This window comes from Sparus aurata, chromosome 21, assembly GCF_900880675.1.
Source record: "Sparus aurata chromosome 21, fSpaAur1.1, whole genome shotgun sequence".
Lineage (NCBI taxonomy): Eukaryota > Metazoa > Chordata > Actinopteri > Spariformes > Sparidae > Sparus > Sparus aurata.
Genome location: NC_044207.1, coordinates 27,096,823 through 27,117,019, shown reverse-complemented (window position 1 = coordinate 27,117,019; position 20,197 = coordinate 27,096,823). Strand labels below are relative to the sequence as shown.

General features: G+C 44.1%; 2 protein-coding genes across 7 annotated transcripts in view; one reads left to right on the top strand and one right to left on the bottom strand.

Annotated features, from left to right (window-relative positions):
• Positions 1-35: 35 nt before the first annotated feature.
• On the bottom strand, positions 36-12,834 carry LOC115572398 (neurabin-1-like). 6 transcript variants are annotated; one of them, XM_030402421.1, is made up of 20 exons: positions 11,296-11,408; positions 10,993-11,104; positions 9,061-10,874; positions 8,247-8,379; positions 7,530-7,650; positions 7,340-7,444; positions 6,436-6,526; positions 6,193-6,339; positions 5,102-5,155; positions 4,513-4,613; positions 4,188-4,316; positions 3,969-4,065; positions 3,822-3,885; positions 3,319-3,455; positions 2,998-3,230; positions 2,808-2,873; positions 2,435-2,642; positions 2,170-2,268; positions 1,809-1,997; positions 36-621 (listed from the first exon to the last, which is right to left on the bottom strand). In XM_030402421.1, the coding sequence occupies exons 3-20, from the start codon at positions 10,798-10,800 to the stop codon at positions 379-381; spliced, it is 3,957 nt and encodes a 1,318-aa protein (XP_030258281.1). In that variant the 5' UTR covers positions 10,801-10,874; positions 10,993-11,104; positions 11,296-11,408; the 3' UTR covers positions 36-378. The 6 variants fall into 6 exon arrangements, with proteins under 6 accessions (XP_030258281.1, XP_030258277.1, XP_030258280.1 ...); XM_030402417.1 differs by lacking the exon at positions 11,296-11,408 and adding an exon at positions 12,462-12,834 and having other exon boundaries at positions 9,061-11,104; XM_030402420.1 differs by lacking the exon at positions 11,296-11,408 and adding an exon at positions 11,956-12,068 and having other exon boundaries at positions 9,061-11,104.
• LOC115572401 (rap guanine nucleotide exchange factor 4-like) overlaps positions 11,981-20,197 on the top strand; it is a 29,018-nt gene continuing 20,801 nt past the window's right edge. Inside the window, exons 1-4 of the mRNA XM_030402425.1 lie at positions 11,981-12,117; positions 12,479-12,552; positions 17,750-17,870; positions 18,032-18,375. Of these exons, the coding sequence (XP_030258285.1) occupies positions 18,308-18,375 (68 nt within the window). The 5' untranslated portion in view covers positions 11,981-12,117; positions 12,479-12,552; positions 17,750-17,870; positions 18,032-18,307. The remainder of the gene's footprint in view (positions 12,118-12,478; positions 12,553-17,749; positions 17,871-18,031; positions 18,376-20,197) is intronic.

Genomic DNA, 20,197 nt, shown 5'->3' with positions numbered 1-20,197 from the left:
TGAGAAAAAAAAAAAAAGGAGAAAGGTACCAAGAAGAAGTTTAAAGCATTATTTATTAATACATAAAAAAGCATTTACAGCAAATATCTTAGTGCTTAAATCAGCACATCGTTAAATATTAAAATCATGATTAAATTAAAAAAAACATCACTGTAAAACAGTTTCAAATTGTCCCACGCTTTACACCTGACATGTACAGAGAGACGCACGATTGCTGCGAGTGTGAACTTTGGTACCCTCCATTAAAATCCGACCAGTGTTCTGTATCTATAACTATCAGAGACGGGATGTGTGCAGTAGATCTAGCCGTTTGTTTTAACTAAACAGAGATTGCTTCAAGTGTATCCTCATGCTGGTGGTGCAGCTCCGACATCGCCTTTATAAGATTGACTCGGTTCTGACGGTTTTGCCGCTGCGTCTGGTGTCTTTGACGGACTTCTCCATCATCATCATCCTCGCCCTCTCCTTCTCTTCGCTCTCCAAAACTGCATTTTTTTCCTTCTCCTTTCCCTCTTTCTGCCGCCTCTCTCCTTTCTTCTGTTCTCTCTCCTCGCTCTTCTTCATCTCCTTCAGCTTCTTCTTGAGGGCAGACCGGTCGCTTTGGCTGCACACGCCCAGAGCCTGACAGCAGAAAAATAAATACAAAAAGAGGGAAGACGCATGTGAATGTAAACAGTGGAACATGGATTCTGTACAAATTCAGGTTAATTTGAACGTTTCACTTGATCAAATATTGTCTTAATTGGCAACGGATGTGGTTGAGGCTGATTTAAAGAGACAGAAGCAGCCTCACTATGGTAGAAACTACCAGTAGAGCCTAGCAGATATGTCAGCATGGCCCATATTATCTTATCGCAGCACAGCTACACTAACGATATTTTTGAGCTTATTTAGAAATAATTATTGGACAAAACAAGCGTATTAACTGAGGTGTCCTGCTCACTTCTAATCCTGGTTACAACTCTTCAAATCACCAAATAAAAGTAGTCCTTTTGTTTGTTTCTGTCATGAACACCCATGATAAAAAGTCCAGCTGATATATCCTTCCATTAGATTTTTTAAAAATCCCCAAATATTTATCTTGGGTCGGTCTGTATTTAGCATTATTTGTTCCCCCAATTTTTATTATGAATTAACAGAAGTAGCATGTAAAGTTTATATTAATAAATCTGAAATATATATAAATGAAAGCAGCCCAGATAAAATTAAAAAAAACAAATGGCATGTATACACGTATGAAAGGTATAAAAGGAATCTGGATAAAGTCACTGAAATTATAGAAGTCTGGAGGTTTTTGTTAGTCAGGAATAAAAAATAAGATGTTAATATAATTTTTTGTGGTTATCATGGTGTAATCAACAGATTGACAATTTAATTTTAGGATCAAATTTTATCAGTTAGTTTAATTAGAAAAATAAAACCAATATGAAAACAAAAAGGTTCAGCTAAGTAACTTAAAACAGATATTTAGTTGAGGTCTGGAGATTATCTATGTTCAGACAGTTTAACATGTGTATACTGTACTTTATTGATTATAGTCATTGTTAATTATTATTTGTTTGGAGTATGAAATCAACAGGACAATTCTTACATATTGACCCTTTAAGAAGTTGAAAAAAAACCCAAAACTCTCAAATTGACTAAAAAACAGTTCACAATAAATTTAAAATGTTGACAACTAATTTGATTACTCTATTAGAATACAGAAAGTGGTTAATTTAAGTTGATCAGATGGAGCAAAAGTGCAGAAGAATTGCATCTTTGCCTAGAACATTTGATTGATTACTAGCATCATCTCACACACTCACCTTTAGTTTCTCGCTGTCCAAGTTGAGCAGCTGCGTCCCGTCCACACCTCTGGCGGTGAACTCAGGCGCGTACTGCTCCATGTTCATGGCGACTAACCACAGACACACCTGCTGACTGTTCCACTCCAAGATGGGCCGACTTTGCCACTGGTTGTTGTTATTGCTGGGAACTGGGTCATCGTCCAACGTCTGACAGGACACCAGAGACGAGACGCAGACAGAGTGAGGCAGTGGAGAGAAATTAGAGGAAACTTTAATTAAAGCAGAGAGTAGACTAGGGGGGGAAAAAAAAACGACTGGGCAGAGAGAACACCATCTGGGAGATAGTAAGAAAGAAGTAAATGAAAAGGGACAGACTCACCTCAGAGGAGGAAAAGGTGAAAGTGTGAGAGTGCCCAGAGAGGGACAGATCAGAGACATGACCCACCATGCTGGAGCTGCACACCGGCGAGCCGATGCTCTGGAAGCAAGAGAAAAAGGCCACCTGTACTTTAAACCCATGCATGCATGTCTATTTAAGATAGTTCAGACAGAGCAGGAAGCTGGCGTGCAGAGAGCCCAATTTATAACCACGTTAGCCCAAGAACGTGTTGGCATGTTTAGTGGAGCCCTCCACATCTTCTCACCTGATCTCTTCTACCTGTGGTGGTCAGGTACGGTAAACTGCTGCTGGACACAGATCGAAGTCTCTCCCTGCCTCTCCCCACCTCCTCTTCTTTGTCTCGCCCTCGCTCCCCAAACCAGGGGAAGGGCAGGCAGGAAGGCATGGAGGTGATCGAGCCTGACGGAGAAACTCCTGCCGGCTCGTCCACCAGGTCACCACACGACCCCCTGCTGGAAAACAGCGATAAACATTTATATTAAAATCTATTTATTGTAGTACAACTAAAAAAAACGAACTTTCTTGCAATATATCTGGTGTTTCTTTTCAGCAGTTATGTAAATTTATGTTAAACTCCCATTTTTTCTATTTCTTGTGTTGTTTTTGTGCCATCACACCTGTTGGTTATGGATCTCTTGCGGTGTTTCTCACTTCTCCTCTTGCTGAGAGACTTGCGAAGGCCACTTAAAAAAAAAAAGAAGCAAATCATAAATCATTAAATTAATCAGCCACTGTGTCAAATAAGCAGAACTTTACTGTGGCTGAATCTTTAAAAAACAACACAGGATAGAGACGGAGACCCTGCACCTGAAGTCGGGAAATTTCCTTTTGGACTTTCTGGATGCGGATGAGGATTGTGAGAGTGACGGAGTGACTGTGCTGTTGATGTAAATGGGTGGGGTGAAGACGAGGCTGGTGGGAGGTTGAGGACTGAAGGTGGAGAAGGACGATGTGCTGGACAGGTCACTTCTGCTGTTCCGCTGGACCGCTGTGGGAGCAGACAGCGAGCGGCTCTCCTGGTGTTTCTGAGCGTCTTCTTCCTGAAAGCAGCACAAGGACGCGTGTGTGTGTGTGTTTCACAGTCAAAAGCAGAAAACTGAAGGTCATCTTTACAGCTCCGTCTCCTACCTGCTTTCTAAAGCTCTCTCTCAGTTTGTCTCGAGAGGGCGGGTGACGCTTGGATTTCTGGGCCAGCTGAGCTCTGGCTATGTGAGCGCTGGAGTCGAGACGTCCTGTATCGGGAACTGGAATGTACCAATCTGGACCTGAGACACAGACACAAAAGTTTCTATTCAAGACTTTTAGGAAAACTATCACATTTGGGTACTTTTTACTACACTGGTTCTCTGATAGATTTGTGGTTTTTGGCTGTGAGACTGAAGTTAATGCAGCTTTCTGAACTGTAAAGTTAATTTCATATCTCTACAAATCTTTAGGACCTGTAAATATGTATGTTTAAGCGTTTTAATACATTTAAAAAAAAGATCCATAGAAACCTTTCTGAATCCATAACATATCCTGTAAAAGAAATTTAAACAAATGCTTTCTGACTTTTTACTTGCCAGCAGCGAAAAGTCCAAAAGACATACAGTCACATGCAGCATCCACTCTGCGGTGATTTAGCTGCTTACCTGTGAGTGAAGCGTCCGCAGAGTGGTTCTTTCTGTCCGGCCCTTTCCCCTCCAGCTGTGCTATCTGTGATAAACAGAGTGAAACAATGACTACAGAGAAACGGCAGGCCGAGTGAAATAAATCCATACAGGACCGAGAAGTCTCACCTGGCTTTGCAGTCTTTCAACTGTCTCCCTGTGCTGCTTATCTCGCTCCTCCATTTCTCTCCTCATATCCGCTTCTCTTTTCTCCCTCTCCTCCTCTCTGAAAAAAAGTTTTAGTCAAAATCTGGGAGGACAAATGTAAATTTTGCCAGCGTACACAGTGCAGTCCAAGAGACGTAGAAGTAATGTTCCACATTGTGAGAGAAATATTTGGATAGAAACCTGCTCTGGTATTCTCGGACCAGTCTCTTGGCCTTGCTGTATTTGATCTCCAAGCTTTCTGCTTGGCTCTGGGCATCAGCCAGTCGCTGGCTCACAACCCTGCACAGTGTCTGGGCCTCCTGCCAATACCTGGAGAAAAAAGGGAAAAAAGAGTGAGGGGCGTTAGAACCCTCTTAACCATCATTATAGTCCTTATAATGTTGCTTAACGTGATTATCCTTTTGTAGGTTTGAGGCTCCCACTCCGTCTTTAAGCCAGTTCTTTACAACTCTGCTTTTATACGCTAATCGTACAGATATGCAGGAGCCAGTCTGCAGCATCGTACTTCTCTATTTTTTCAGCTTTCTCTTCTCCGTCCTCCGCTCTTTGCTCCAACTCTTCCTTCTGGCTCTCCCAGCAGGCCTGCAGCTCTTCCAATGCCCTCAACTTAGCAGACATACAGGAAAGAGAACAGATCAATTACGTTTTTTTTGTTTTTTATGAATGACGTCTGTGATAAAAAGTCGTATGCACAGAGAAGAAAAAAACACCCGTGTCAAAAAGTATTCTTAGTCTTGGGGAGAAAATGTACGCTTCTTCAATCCTCTTAACTTCAAACGCTTTCATACAACAAATGAAGTAGTCACTGATCTAACACAGTTGGATAGAAGAAAGCCAGATTTTCATTTCGCCAACCCAGTTATGTCACAGCGGTGATTACTTCAAGGCAAAAGGCAGAAAAAAGCGGGGCTGACGGCGAGAAGTGTTGGAGCGCGGCCCGTGTCCCAGTAACTCCACGCCGAGCCATCTCACACACACAGTTAAAATGGGTCAGACTGTTCCAAATGTGGATGCAAAAGGTAGTGTATTAAAAGTGAGCACCAGTTATTGGTTTGTGTGAGAGCGATCTCGATCTCAGCGTGTGAGCGACCTACCTTTTCTCTGGCGTGGTGAAGCTGCGCCGCTCGGCTTCGGTTTCTTGACTGAAGCTGCAAACAGACAAAATAGACGTGGATTCATTTTGGTTTATTACAATCCATTCGAAAAAAGGAAACACTTTTACTAGTTCTGCATTACGGGCAAGGGGCGGTACTCAAGATATGTGGACTTGAATCACGCGACAGAAACTTGAGACTTTAGACAAAAAGTCAACTCGACTTGGACTTCAGCGTCAACTGTTTCCCAGCAAGTTGACACTGACTGCATTCCAGTATCTATACTACTACTACTACTACTACTTCCCAATATGAAGTATGTGAAATGCAGTATGCCAAAAAGGTCAGGATGTCCCACTACATCTAGTTACATTTTGCAGTATGCATAGTTTTTGCAGCGTGCTTCTCTGATTATTCTGACCCACACTCCTCCGCCCAGCAAAACATGTCACGGTGCGTCGCATGAATATAAAACAAAGCCGGGAGAGCAGACGCACATTTGACAGCTCACTGGCAGCGCATTCAAGCGTTGGAACCTTTTTCTTTGTACTTCAAAATGTTGTGCTGATGCCGCGATAAATATGGGGTCAAAGTTCAAGGTGCACTGTCTTGACCGAGCAGTACGTCCCAGTTGTATGCAGACTGAATGTTACAGTTTGTACTTTGCAAGGGCAGCTGCAGTACGCAATTAAAGCAGCCTCAGCCAATCAGGCGGCATCCAGTGAAGTTGCAGGAGAGAAAGCTTGAAGACAGAACGCTACGTTACTGAGCCCCAGCTGGTAAAAATGAAACCAAAGATGATTTCGTTCACGTACATTGCAGAATGCAAAACATGCAGGTCGTAAATAAGAGATGAAGAAGCGACAACTAAACAAGTCATAACAAGCCTTATGACTTGTTTAGGAGGCGAAACTCAAAATTTAGGAGTTATTTGCAAAGGCTTGGTCCCACCGCTGCTGCTGACTATTATTATTTTCACAGCATGAAACTTAAAAATTCTAAAACATTTGGTTTGTTGTATATTCAATACTTTACTGTGAATTCCTGATTTATGGATGTAAATCAATAAATGCACGTTGAATGTCGAGTACCTGCTGGTATTTGAGGCAGAGCTGGTAGCTGTCCAGGCTGGAAAGAAAAGACACATCCTCCTCTTCGTCTTCCTCCTCTTCCTCGGCCATTGAGCCCCTCTCTGAGAAGCTACTGTCATTGTATTGATCTCCGCTCGCTCTTCCGCCCTTCATGTATGAAACACACCGGGAGCAGCACGATCAAGCCAAAGGGAAACGTTAACATTCCAAAAGCAAACTAAACTCCTCTTTGAGAAAACACACCTTTCCTGACGTTTTGTCCATCTCCAGGCTTTCATTGATCAGTCGCGCCACCTCGCTCTCCACGCCCTCCTTCTCTCGGCCAATCAAAAACCTGCCGCCGAAAAAAGGAGTAATCAGTTGGAGCTGTGAGCAGTGACACCAGCCTCGTTTCACAGCAGACATTTTGATGCACAGGTTTCACCAATTACATTAATGACAAAATGTGTGGCAGTGAGCCAGCATGCACGATACCACGACCCAGAAACTGAGGCAGCTAAATGGAACGCAGTCATCTCATCATTACACCTGTGGCAAAATGTCTCCTTTTGCAAGCATAGTTTTTAAAACTTGTTGATGGTTCCACAGATACACAGCTCTTTCTAAAAACAGGCTAATTAAAGATACTCAGAGTTGTGGGGTTGTTGCTAAAAAGCAGCAAATTGTGACAGGTTTTTTTGTTCTTTCTCAGTGAGCAAGGAAAAAGTAATGCTGTCATTTCTGGCTTTAAAATGCCAAGATGAAGCCGGGCGTCCAAAACCTACAATCTGAGGTGTTATACAAGTGCTTCCAATCTGAAAAGGCTGGCAGACAATCTAAAGACTGTGATATGTTTAGGACAATGGTTGTCAGTTATGTCAAGTATATATCATGTATACCTGGCATGGCTCTTTAAAAACAACACCTGGGTGCAGAAAAAATATTTCTATCTCGCTCCCATTTTTTCCATCTTTAAATAACTTCATTATGTAACAAACATTCAGAAGTCTGACTGTGTTAGTGAGCAGATCTCAAACTGACAAATCAAATACCAGGCCAAAAAAAAAACACTGTCCAAATCACCAACTTTACAGTCCAGCTCTCCCAAAGTAGCATCAATGCACACAAAAAGTGACCACCAACAATGCGCTGAAGTACGACGACTCACTTGACGAGGCCGGATGTATTCTTCAGGACTGTGGCTGCAAACAGCTGCGAGACTCCAACCAGGCTGACCCCGTCCACTTCCACGATCTGGTCGTTCACCTGAATCCTAAACGCACACACAGAAGTACATCTCATGTAATTAGAGCCACACTGAATCAGCCATACAAAACAGACTTGATGCTGAAACTCACCTTCCATCCTTCTGTGTCGCTCCTCCCTCGGTGACGGTCTTGACAAAGATTCCCAGTTTTTCCAGTCCCTGGTCAGCTCCTACACCCATTCCTATGATACTGATGCCCAGACCGTCTTCACCTACGGGGGGGGGGGGGGGGGGGAACAATTTGGAATTCATCTTGAAAATGAACAGTCAGGGGAGGAACTGTGCACCACAGAGACGAGAAAAATAAGTAGAAGAGGGAAAACACCTCCTAGCAGAAACCTGGGCCCTCATTTATCAATCAATATCAATAAATTCCACACTTAGTGTAAGGGTGATCGTGTTGATAAATCATTTTTGAAATCAGAGTGGATGCTTAGAATATCATGAGAATTTGAGTCAGGACAGAATTAATCCACTATTGATCTAATACCGGTCAATTTCCCATTAAATTCCTTGAAATTCTCCCTTCACGTTCGCTCTTCTACACCGGTATGTGAAGCCTACTTAACCTACAGTTTAAATACATTTAAATTAATGCGTTTTTATAGATTTGTTGGTCAACAAGAAGGAGGTCTGGTAACAGTATTGATACCAGCCGATATCAAAATTCAGGTACTAAATCAGATCAGAACAGAAGAAAAGTAAATCTGCGTGTCTCTAATGGTATTAATACTGTTTTGTGACCCGTCAGCCTTGATGACAATGCACGTTTTGCAGGTTTTCTTTTGTTTCCCGTGTGGATGCACACCCTTTTCTATCTCCACTGGAAACACATCCATCCTGTCCACTCTCTTCTCCAGCTCATACTCGGCCGAGGCCGACACGGGGTCGATGTCCTCATTGCGTCTGTCGTACTCGGAGTTGGAATACATGCAGAACACCTGAAAGACAGCGTTAAACACACAGTTCAAGCCGCTGCACCGTACCCATCATGTCAACACATGTCAAATGTAGTCCTACTGAACATGGGCCTACTGTTATGTGCATGGACAGATAATGAGTGTGCCATACAGCAGACCCACTGCAGATATTCACACGACAAGCCACTAATTATGTTGGCAAATCTGTCCGAGCGAGAGATTCGGGAAGTGCAGAGTCTTGAGCAAACTGCACCAACGTAATGAGAGATTGCAATAAATCTCACTGTAAACACACACAAAGCTTCCATGTGTCAATTACTGATACAGCACTGCCGGCTCTGATAATAGTTCTTCACAAGTGGAGCCCGATGAATGCCGTGCACACCCACAGGAATGTTTTCTGTGCATTTGTATCGAGGAAACTCTCAGCTGACAGCATGAAAGCATGTGGGGTCTTGCCTGCCGTCCTCCTCCTCCTCCTCCTCCTCCTCCTCCTCCTCCTCTTCTAATGGATTAGAAACATGGCTTTGGGGCTAACACTTCTCTTATACGCATTCAAATTCCAGCTTTAACCGACAGTCACACAAATCTACAGTAAAAGGCTTCTGTGTATGCATGGATTTAGTGACAAGTGACCCCGCAGCTGTCAGTAAACTGAGTGGTAAAAGCTGAAAGCGTGAATTCGTTGAGTTTTTCCATTACCTTGATTGGTGCTGAGGAGAACCTGACCTTTCTCCTCGCGGCTTCCGCTGCATCCTCATCTTCCTCATCGAACACCTCAGGCACACCGGGGATTTCCTCGTATTCTGATAAAAGCTGATCTTCTGCGTGTGTGGAGACGTCCCAGTCCTCTTTTTGGGAATGCTCTGGACGAGACTGGGAATCCTGCTCGTACGCGAAGGCCTCGTTCTCGATCCCACAGACAGCTGCAGACCCCGTCTGGTCCTCTTTGCCTCCTCCGCCATCTTTTCCATCGCCGGCGTGCTCCTCCTTCTCACTTTTCTCTTCTTTCCCACTTCTTTCCCTCTCTTGACTTTGTTTGCATTCCTCTTCTCCGCCTTTCGTCTTTCCCACGGCGTGCGACTCAACCTCCCCGTCCTCTTCCATCATGCCTCTTGCTTTCCTTGCAGCACTTTCTTCCACTCCTTCTTCTGTGCATGTTTCCTCAGCCCTCTGCTCCTCCCATTGTTCATTCACCTGCCGATACTTGTCTCCTCCACCTTCTCCTCCTACATCCTCAGTTTCTCTTTTACATGGCATGCGGACGGGGAACTCCTTCTGGTGTTCTTCCGAGGGAGCGACTGGCCTGCAGTTTCCTGTTCTTGGGCTTGCTGGTGTCGTTTCCATGTAGGGCCCGTCAAAAACATCATCCACTAGGTCCTGCACACTTTCTCTGGTCATATCCCTTCCCTCCTCAGCGTTAAGCCAGTTTTTGGCTTCTTTTCGCTCCTTTTCCTCTTCGTTCTCGTCACTTTCTGATGACCCGTTCTTCAAGTCGACTAGCTCTGCCCTCACCGAAGTCTCAGGGGTCAAGCAGACGTTGGGATCTGCAGTTTGTTTCTCTGTTTGGGGTGCTGTGGTTGTACCATGTTCGTCAAGATAGGAGGGAGATGTACCAGAGGCTTCGCTAGGGCCATCCGGTAAAGGAGATTTAGGGTGTCCTGTCAGCGGGGCCTGCGCGGGAGGCTTCACCAAGGAAATATTTATGATGGGTGGGTTTATGGATTTGTCTTTATCAAAGCTATCCGTCTCTGTGTGCCTCCTATTCCCACTCGCCTCTTCCTCCCCCTCCACCTGGCCGACACCTCCTCCCACCTCTTCCTCTCCTCCTTTCCCATCTGCCGTCCCCCTGCTCACTCTGCCTTTCGAAACCTGCCCTTCACCCTCCATCACCTTCGTCTCAAACAACTTCCGCGTTACGGAGAACTTCTGAGCCAGAGCAGCTCTGTCGATATCCGACATGTCCTCCGATCTGGGGAGTTTATCTTGCAGGGAGGCTTCCGTAGTCGGAACGTTGGCCACAGTGTTCAGAACAGCCGAGGAGCTGACGACCGAGCGTCTGGATCCAGAGAAAGGAGAGGTCTGGGGCTGTAGGCTAGGATTATGTGGAGACAGGAGGGGAGCGGGGCCAGAACTCAGCACTGGACCACCATCTTGTTTCAGCTGCTGGCTGTCCATTTGCAGGAAGATGTTCTCTCTGATCTTGGTGCCCCTGGTGCTGTGAACCCTCCCTCTGCTGCCTGGGCTGGCGCTGGTGCTGGTGTGAGACATCATGGGATCTGACAGGCTGGACTGCAGCTTGGCTGAGTGCACAGCAGAGCGGTGCGCGGAGGCCGCAGCTTTTGTCCCAGTGTCGAATGAGCACTTTATGGCGTGGAAGTCAGACTTGTAGGTTATCCTGTGAGGCGAGGCGCTGCGGCCTTTGCTGTCCGTCCGCATCATTTGGGGGAATGAACCTGCGAGGCCAGGAAGAACTGAGGAGGAAGCTTTTCTTTCCTCACAGCAAATGGCAGCACCTGGACAAGGGTTGCACAGGTAGATAATGTTTGAGGATCTGCTGGCAGTGTACAGTGGAATGGTGGCAATAAGGCAATAAATATGCTGGATAACAGAGCTGGTGTTTGAAGAGGTTACTGCATTTGTTGGGTGACAGCAGGTGATAAAAGTGAACTCCTGAAGCCTGGAAACTTCATTGTCAGCCGGTCGCAGTCAGATGATTATTCACCATCACCACAGCAAGAGTCTCCTGGAAGAGTGGTTTGAGAAAAAGGTCAAGAACAGCATTAATTCACTGAGGTGACCAGGCACAACCCAGCGGGTCATTAATAATACGAATTACTGCAGAGACAAAGTATCAAGCAGCTTACTCATGACCTGAGGCTTATCAATGCTGGGATTTAACGCAACAAATTTCAGCGCCGGGTACCCAAAACTCACCGCGACATTGGAGGGTTTAGCAATTAAAAGCAGCGTCAAACACACAACACGCAGCCATGAGGCGTTTAAAGAGACACAGGTAGCTCACCTGTCTGAGGGAGCAGCGATGCCCTTTGGACAACCGCTGCTTTCATGTGCTGTCGGAAAAAATAATGTGAGGATTGAGCACACGGTGACGTTGTAAATACATCCCCGTCATTGTTAATACTGGTCAGTGAGATTGAGCCTTCTTTGTTCCTAATTCCTAAGCATTGTGCGTCAAACTTGACGTTCCCGTTTCAGTTTTTTCAACTTGCTAAGTTAATTAGCGTCACCTTAACCTCGATTTGACCCGGCTGGTGTGTTTTGTCCGCTCTACGCTGTAGCCCCTTAGCACCCTACAACATTAGCCCCGTGTTTTTAATACATAAAAAAAAAACCCCGCGCCATTAGCTTTGACGCTAACTTTAAACGAAACCGCCACACTAACTGACGTTGTAAACGGAACGCGTTTTTACGACGGCATTTGAAGGCACCGAAGCTCAACGGCCTGGCACGAGTGCGCGCGCAGTTTAAAGGTCGCTAGGTGACAACCAACGGCTAACCCGAACTACACACCAACTAACTGACATGGCAGCTAACTACGTCGCATTTCTTTACACAAGTCCCCGCTCGTCTTACCGTCCAAGTGTTTGTTTGTTGTGCCGTCAGCAGCCGGTGCCGACGGGCTCCCCTTGCTGTGATAAACGCAAACAGATGGCGACTCATGTCTCCAAATACTGTAAATGGATTATCCTCCGTTAATCCTGTGTAAACGACTCTAGATACTGTGAAACACTGACGGTGAGTGGGTACCAGCACCGGGGCAAGTTAGCCTACATTTGGACCTTTGCATCTTGTTACACCTGTGCCCTGTGATTTATTTACCCACAGCAACAGGAAGTCTCAACTCTGTGGACACTGCTCACTTTAGCTTGTTAAAGTACCACTATAGTCTTAAAACAGCCATATGTAAAACGCTGTGGAGGCAGATATAAAGACAGTGATGCCACCTGTCATAACAAAGACCCCTTCATGTTACTGTGTCTCTCTACAATGGCTAATGATTTACATTTGTGCATCATACACTGCACATGTAATCTACTGCACTACTACCAAACATACATGTCACTGCTCCATCCACTTACCTTCACCTGTCTTTCAGCCTCCCTGCCAGTGTTGTTGTCATCTGCTGTGAGAGGCGATATCACTGTGACAGAGGTCCTCCTTGGCTCAGAGGTAAGCTGTGTGTGAATATTCACCTGTGTGCATGATGCAGGTTAGTGCAGTCAGCCAGATCCCCCACTATCAACCTGTGTGTATGTGTGTGAGCCAAAGGAGAGCAGTGATGCAGCACCTGCTGATGTACGTGTGTGTGCCTACCTATCTACCTGTGTGTGTGATGCCAGTGGGTGAGTCGGTGCAGCAGCTATGTCTGTCTGTGAGGCTGGCTTGTGTGGCAGATGGACCGGACTGGACTGGACTGGAGTGGACTGGACTGATCGGTGCAGAGCCGGAGAATGGTTCTGCCTGCTGTGACCTGGATCTGACTGGAGACCATTGTCCCAGGTGGCACTGGGACCTAGTTGATATAAATACTAGCCAATCACAAAAGCCTTGTTCTGAATGAGGCTAACCAAAAAGGAGGGAGGGGAGGGAGGGAAGGGGAATTGAGGTAGGGATGGAAAATGAGGGAGTGATGTCAGGGTGGGTGGCAAAGTAAATTTAGAGAGGTATGGGCTGCAAGAAAGTGAGTGAGGCAGAGATGGAGACAAAGAGTGGCGGCGGGAATTTAACCTGGATTGGTAGAAGTGAAAGACTCACTCAAGGGGAGGTTACAATCAAATGAATTGAGTGGATAAAAAGGTAAATTACAGGTATAATGGATGTTGGGGAATAAGGGCAAACCCCGTCTATTTAACTCAGCAGTGGTATTTATAATTGATGCTGGGTAAGATGAAAAATACAGGAACCTGTCTGTGCTGACAGAACCCTCAACTCCCACTTCTGCAGCAGCAGGTCACCTTGACTTCTATAGAAGTTGCCGTTTCTCCCTCCTCAGGCTCACATAAGGATTTCTTTCTTAAAATGGGCATGGTGACATAAATTTCCTCAGACACACACAGCCAGTCTTCACAACACTGCTGTTCTGTTGTGTTTGTGGATTGTCATAATGTTGAGCTGGATGATGATGATGATGATTGAGTAGGGGGCGTGCGATAACAAATCAGTGTCAGTGGCTTCTACACCATGCCAGAGGACACAGAGTAATAATGCACATTTTCCTTGATGTCCCCCTTGAATCTATTTAGCTTAGGTTAGTTTAGATTACTGAAGAAGGGACAGTGCGTATAAAAACACATGGTAATACATGAGTAAAAATTCTAGAATTAGCCAAGGGCTATTTTTCTTATCTGATATTCAAAAGGCCTCTTAAAGTATGGATGTAATGTGTTTTATCTGGACCCTGAGCCCGTAGTAAAGTGTGAATGGAATTCAATTGAACTACAAAGAAGCAAAAGAAAAGAAGAATGAACAATCAGGTCACAAAACAACATGACAACATGCATGCAGTTTGAGGACTGGAAAAACAAACGGTTGTTAAGAGCAGTATAACCTAATACAGTACGGCTGTCTTATGATTTGAAATTGTATTCCATTCTCTTGAACCTGTGACAGACCAGACTGATTGACTAAGGGCACTTTTCTGCTACAGAATAGTTCAATCTCCTTTTATAGATCCCCTAGTGGCACAATCTGTATCAGTTCGTCTGCTAATATAGGCCACAAGTGTCTGTGCAGTGAAGTCATGAATAACTATATATTTTACAGTTAGCATATTTCATTTTTCTTTTTACTAGGCAATGATGGAATTGCTTAAGATATGATATATCTAGATGTACCTACATATCTTATCTATCCGTTTCATTTTCATTTTTTAAATCTTAATTGTATTGTCTTGACTTTCTCTGTGTTTATGTCAAGTGTTTGCCCTTAGTCTCTCTAATCGACTGTGTCTGATTTTTCTTTTCTTGTGTAAATCACTCTGTAATGCTGCTCAGGCTAAATATAATTAAGGTTAATTATTTTTATTATTGTTAGCATTATTATTTTAATGATTATTATAATTTTTTTCATGCAATCCCCTTCATCCCCCCTTAAAATATAGTTACGTTAAAGATTTATGTCAAAGAACACGCATATCAACCAGCACATTATTACATTATTCATATAAGAAAATAAGTATATCTGTGTATATAACGTTTTTATTAATACACTATAGATTAATACACTCTCTAATGTTAACATCAGTATGTGCCCCTAAAATCCAGTCTCTGTCTGTGTGGCTGTAGGACAGATTACAACTTTCCTTCTAGCTTTAATGAACTGTGCCACATTAGCACTGTTAATTTAAAGAGTCACATTAGCGGGATGGGACAGATGCTTTCTTGAGACTGAGATACTGTCTGACAGCTGATGGTATCAGCTCTGTATATGTGTGTGTGTGTGTGTGTGTGTGTGTGTGTGTGTGTGTGTCATGTAGGCTGTGTTTTGCAGACAGTCATGCCCCATATGGTTATCCGTTCAGTCAACCGTGTTTAGAGTTTCTCAGCTTCACGGGGGAATTGCACTCAATCCTCTGAACATTTAAGTGCGTGCACACACACACACACACACACACACTCTCTCTCTCTCTCGCTTTTCTGCTCGAGGCGTGGCTGGGATGAACCCACAGGTCAGCACAATGTAGCAGTTCTGCAGCTCTGCACAGTGAGTTTATACGGTGCTGTGAATCAGTCTGACGTGTCCCTTAAACTGCAGTTTTTGTAGCCCAAGTGTTGGTGCATCTATGAATCCATAAACAATGACACTGCCACTTTGTGTCTAGATGTGTGTACTGCACATATGCTACGGAAACAATATCAGTAATGATGCTGTGTGTAGATGAATATTAAGCGGTTGGCAGTAACACTGACAGAGTTGTGGATTAATTTCTTACCGGGTTCAAACATGATCCAAACCGATCGTCATCACTGTGACGGGCCTTGAGAGAAGCTCCTGCATGGATATTTTTGTCATGCAGAAGCCTCAGATCTACATACAACTGAGCTTTTTTGTATTTAGTGCAGTGTGCAACAGCTATAAAATAAATAAATTAAATTAAATATATCGTGAATATTTGTATACAAACGTTACTATTGGTTTAGGCATTCAGAATTGTACTGAAGGAAGCATCTTGTGTTCTGTTTCATGCTAGAGTCATTTAGCTTTCTTTTCTCCACATTTTTAGGATGAAACATCTTAAAAATAGAGCGTTCCTAATTGTGGCACAGCTGGACTGACACACAGAAACGCTTCATTTTAACTATATGGTTAAAACTCGCTCAATCAGCCTCCAGTATTACAGTCATGCGTGCGGAAGTGCCGTTTCAAACAGCTGCAGTAAGGCAAGCGGAATCAACCACACACACACACGCATGCACACGGATGCAACAGGTGCACACGCTCACACATTGTAATTCACCTGATGCAGAAGAGCTGATGTTTTTAATGATGTCAGTACGGAGGATGAAGGGACTTAAAAGAGGGTCTCATTTGGAGGAGTTTGACAGTTATTCTCCCGCCCCCCTCGTGTCTCATTTATCATGCTGCTTGCTCTCGCCTTTCTATCTGACCTGCCTGATTTTCCAGAGCAGACACTGAGCACAGAATAAATCCCTAAATTCTTCTTACATCTACCCCTTCCTCTCCCTGTTTTCACACAGAGTGTGCATGCAACATAAGTTATGGTTTTAGGCAGTGCTGAATGCTCAAAACCCTCACTGCTCTTCACCATCTGCCCTCCCTCCCTCACATCCCTTCCTCCCATCGCTGCTGTGGCTGCGGTCATCTTGGTGACAGGCCTCTCTCTCATCACCCCGGTTGAAACAAAACAAGTGAAACTGATGCTGCTTTGCTGCTTCTTCATACTCCATTTCACACGAGGCATCCTTCAAGGCCACAGCATCTTGCACTGATCTTTATTTAGGCGCATCAAAGCCTTTATATACAGAAGCAACAAATATATGTGGCTTGTTTGTGCCACGTTGCCTCCCCCATCCTCTCCTCCTTTCTCATCCTACGATTTCCTTCTTACCAAATCCAGCTGATCCAGTTATGATGCTTTAGTCCAAAATATAAAAAACCTATTGCGATACAGAGCTGGGTCATGTATCAATATATATTGTGATAGGAAACCATATATCTAGGATTATGTCTGTTTCTTGTTCATATACACATCAGCGATGATCATGTTATTTTAAAAAGGTAGTGTGCACTAGTACTGACACGTAAATCATATTCTCATCGTCGTTGCCATAGGAGCAATCACCATAAAAACATTGCAAAAAAAATGCCGGAAAAGCAATGAATAAATAAGTCTTTTTATTACCATGCACAATGCATTTACACTCAGCATGCAACCCTTTGACCTATCAGATGGAGCCCCGAGTACATGGCCCATCTGATGACGTTCCAGCTAGTCGTCAGCTACCCTGAGATTAATTGGTGTCAGTCTGTTAGTGGCTGCAAGGCTAACTAGCACTCGAGCTAGGAGAGAAGAGCTAATATGGGCACTTCAGTATCTGTGATTCATTGCAAGTCATTTTGTCATCGCAAAATCACCCAAAAAAATGGTAACGCACATTGCTGATTTTTCTTATTCATGGCGGTTTTACGTACATAACAAAACAAGACAAACAATATAAACCAGGTATATAAGTAACAAACCCAAATGAAAAGGAGAATTTGATAAAGAATTTTGTGTGCACTGACTAGCGTGACAACCTGAAAGTGTCTATGGTACGTCACGGTTGCAGAAGTTGCCTTGTCATTCAGCCATATAAGCAAATGTTACGAAGCGACTTGTAAATAAGCAGCCTGTCAATTTCACGTACAGTCAGACAGTGCTGAATTGAGGGCTGCTCTGGAGAGTCAGTCTTCCGTTAAAAAAACAATCATTCTGCCACTTATTCTTCTGTCAGCTTTTGGTGGATCACTTTTCTACCTCCTGACCAAGTTCCTGGTTTGTTTTTTTTTGTTGCATGACAATATGTGGGGACTTCTATTCCAAAGTGCTTTGGAAGGTGAAGTTTCACTGTGATGCCCGCTGCTCTGACTTTTCAGCTAGTTCTTGCAACTTAGTTGAACTTTGACCCTAAAGTACACAGCATTTTCAAAGATCCCAAGGGTTATCTGACACCACTAAATGGGAATACCCGAGGCTTGTTTCATCGTATTTGCAACACACACGAACTGGGATTTTTGACACGCAATTTAATCCGCAGCTCCATTTGCGATTGGCGTGGAAGCGCTGCTCGTAAATCACTTTTGCGAGACAAGCTCCTCACTGTAAAAATAAATAATATGATTGTTAACACTCCAATATACTCTGTAGCATCCTAGCCAGCTGCCTTGTTGGATGTTCGACCATGGCGGCAAACTGGAGCAGCTAACCAGAGATGCACTTGATGGGGGGGGGGTCCACCTCTGCTGCCTGACCCCTGTGCACACCACTGGTGAGCAAACATGTACCTCAGTTTGCTGATGGTACCCACCCTAAATGTTATGTTTACTGACACCACACCACATGCCTAAATTGTACTTGTAATCTACCCTATTGTTGGCTAACAACAGACATGTTCTTAATCCTCTCCTGTTGTTTAATTATGTCTCCAAGCGTTGCACTGCAGTGTGTCACGCTGCTGTGTGTCTGTGAGCCCTCTAGACGCCCTACAAAAACCCCATTAAGGCTCCCTGACACAAGTCATCTGCATGCCATGATGAAGGCAGCAGCAACAGCGGCAGCAACATCAGCCTGTAGTTGTGTGAGGCAGCTCGAAGCAGAGGGGCGGGGAGGGGGCGCAGCCGGAGCGCACATTCATTAACGACCACCGACAACCGGGAAGCCTCCTCCGGTAGCATCGCAGCGCACACCGTCACACCGCCGGGGAAGATGGTCGCGGTGCAGACGTCCCCAAACTCGGCTCCGTCGGCGGAGTGGATCTGCTGCCTGGATAAAAGGTGGGTGAAAGCACACACACACACACACACAGAGACACTCTACGAGACACTTCCACGCAGCGATGCTCGTGTTTTCCTCTCGACCCCTCTTTTCATTCACCCGCTTCAACGTGATTAATCGCAGCCGGCGGTGTGTGTGTGTGTGAGAGAGAGAGCGCGTGCGGTGTTAGCGTGATACGCCTTGTTTTGAGCATAGTATAGGTCGCTGTCATCTTTAGAGGATATACACCCTTCACCCAGTGATGACAAAGGCTGCAGTGCACAACAATACACACACCCTCTGTGTTTTCTTTTTTTTTTTGGCGTTAAATTGCTATTTTTTGCGTGCGCTCGGTCAAAAAGGCGTTGGTGGCTTCGAGCTGGACCGGGATGTCTCTGCACCGCATGAGGTGGCTGAACAGACGCACATGGTGTTTTATGCCATGTCTGCTGAAATCAAACAGCCATACATTTTTAAAATACTACCACACCGAGTATGTTAGTGGTTTTCCTCGAAATGAGCATGAGGAAGCGGGTCAATGTGTTTATTTTTTCCCCCTTTTTCTTTATATTATCCCCTACAATGCTGCTGCTGCATGTGAGGCTGTATTCTAGCTGGCCTGATTGGACAGGTTAGATTAACTGAGCAGCCAATTTACAGTCTATTTTATTAACAAGCCCCTAATCCTCATTTCATTATACAATCCAGAAGCAGCAGCGATTGGGAAAAGCTTTTCAGTCCACACTGTATCAGCTCAGTTAACATTAAAGGTCTCATGCTGCAGGCGTGCTGTGCCAAAAAAAAAAAGGGGGTGGATAGTATCCAAGGGAGTCGCCTTAAATAAATAAACAACATGGGGTGGCAGCCCATACGCCAATTAATGTAGATGATACACTTCACGTCTCAAACAAACAATGACATATGAGACATGCCTGCACCCCACAGCCTGCACACCCACACATACTGTACACACCTCACTATGACACATCCTCATGTTACCATTGGCAACCTGAAGCTACCATCTTGTCTCTTCATCCCCACCTGACTGACTGGATGCATCACGTAAATACACTGGTATGTTAGGTCGTTGGGCGAAGCAATTAAGTGCAGGATTATTTCCACGTTAAGTTCGACCAGTCGATTGTTTTCTTAATTGATTGATTTTAAAATATCGTCTGTTCAAACCAGAGTAATTGCAGTTCTGTTCAAGCTAACGCTGCATTCGTTCGGGTTCCTGTCGCTATAAATTCTGGGAAAACATCGGACGCCAACTCAAAGTGTGAGGAAGGAAGAAGGCAAATGTCACACACTGTAATGATAGATGAATAAAACTTGTATTCATTACCACGTCCATGAAGCGGCTGTGGTATTTTAAACTGTCAACATCTTTAGTTTTGATTAAGATACCCCTCGCTGCAGAAATTACATATGGTGTGTTCAATTGTTTGGTCTATAAAATGTCTGAAAATGGTTAAGAAATGCCCAGTCATAGCTCTACGGAGGCCCAGGTGTTGGCTTTGGATTGCTTGGTTCTTCCAACCAACAGTCTAAAAAATGAATAAAATCCAAAATGTTTGCGAATGAGGTTGCTGTTGATTGACTGTAGTTCAGTGTTATATGTTGTTAAATGTGGTAAAATTAGGTTAAATATGAAATGGAATCATTGTGAGAGAGATTTGATCATTATAGTACTAAAATGTTTACAATAGTCTAACATAGTGTCTATGATTAAAAAAAAAAAAAAATTATATATATATATATATATATATATATATATATATATATATATATATATATATATATATATACACACAAAATGGCACATTATAGTACTAAATTTGC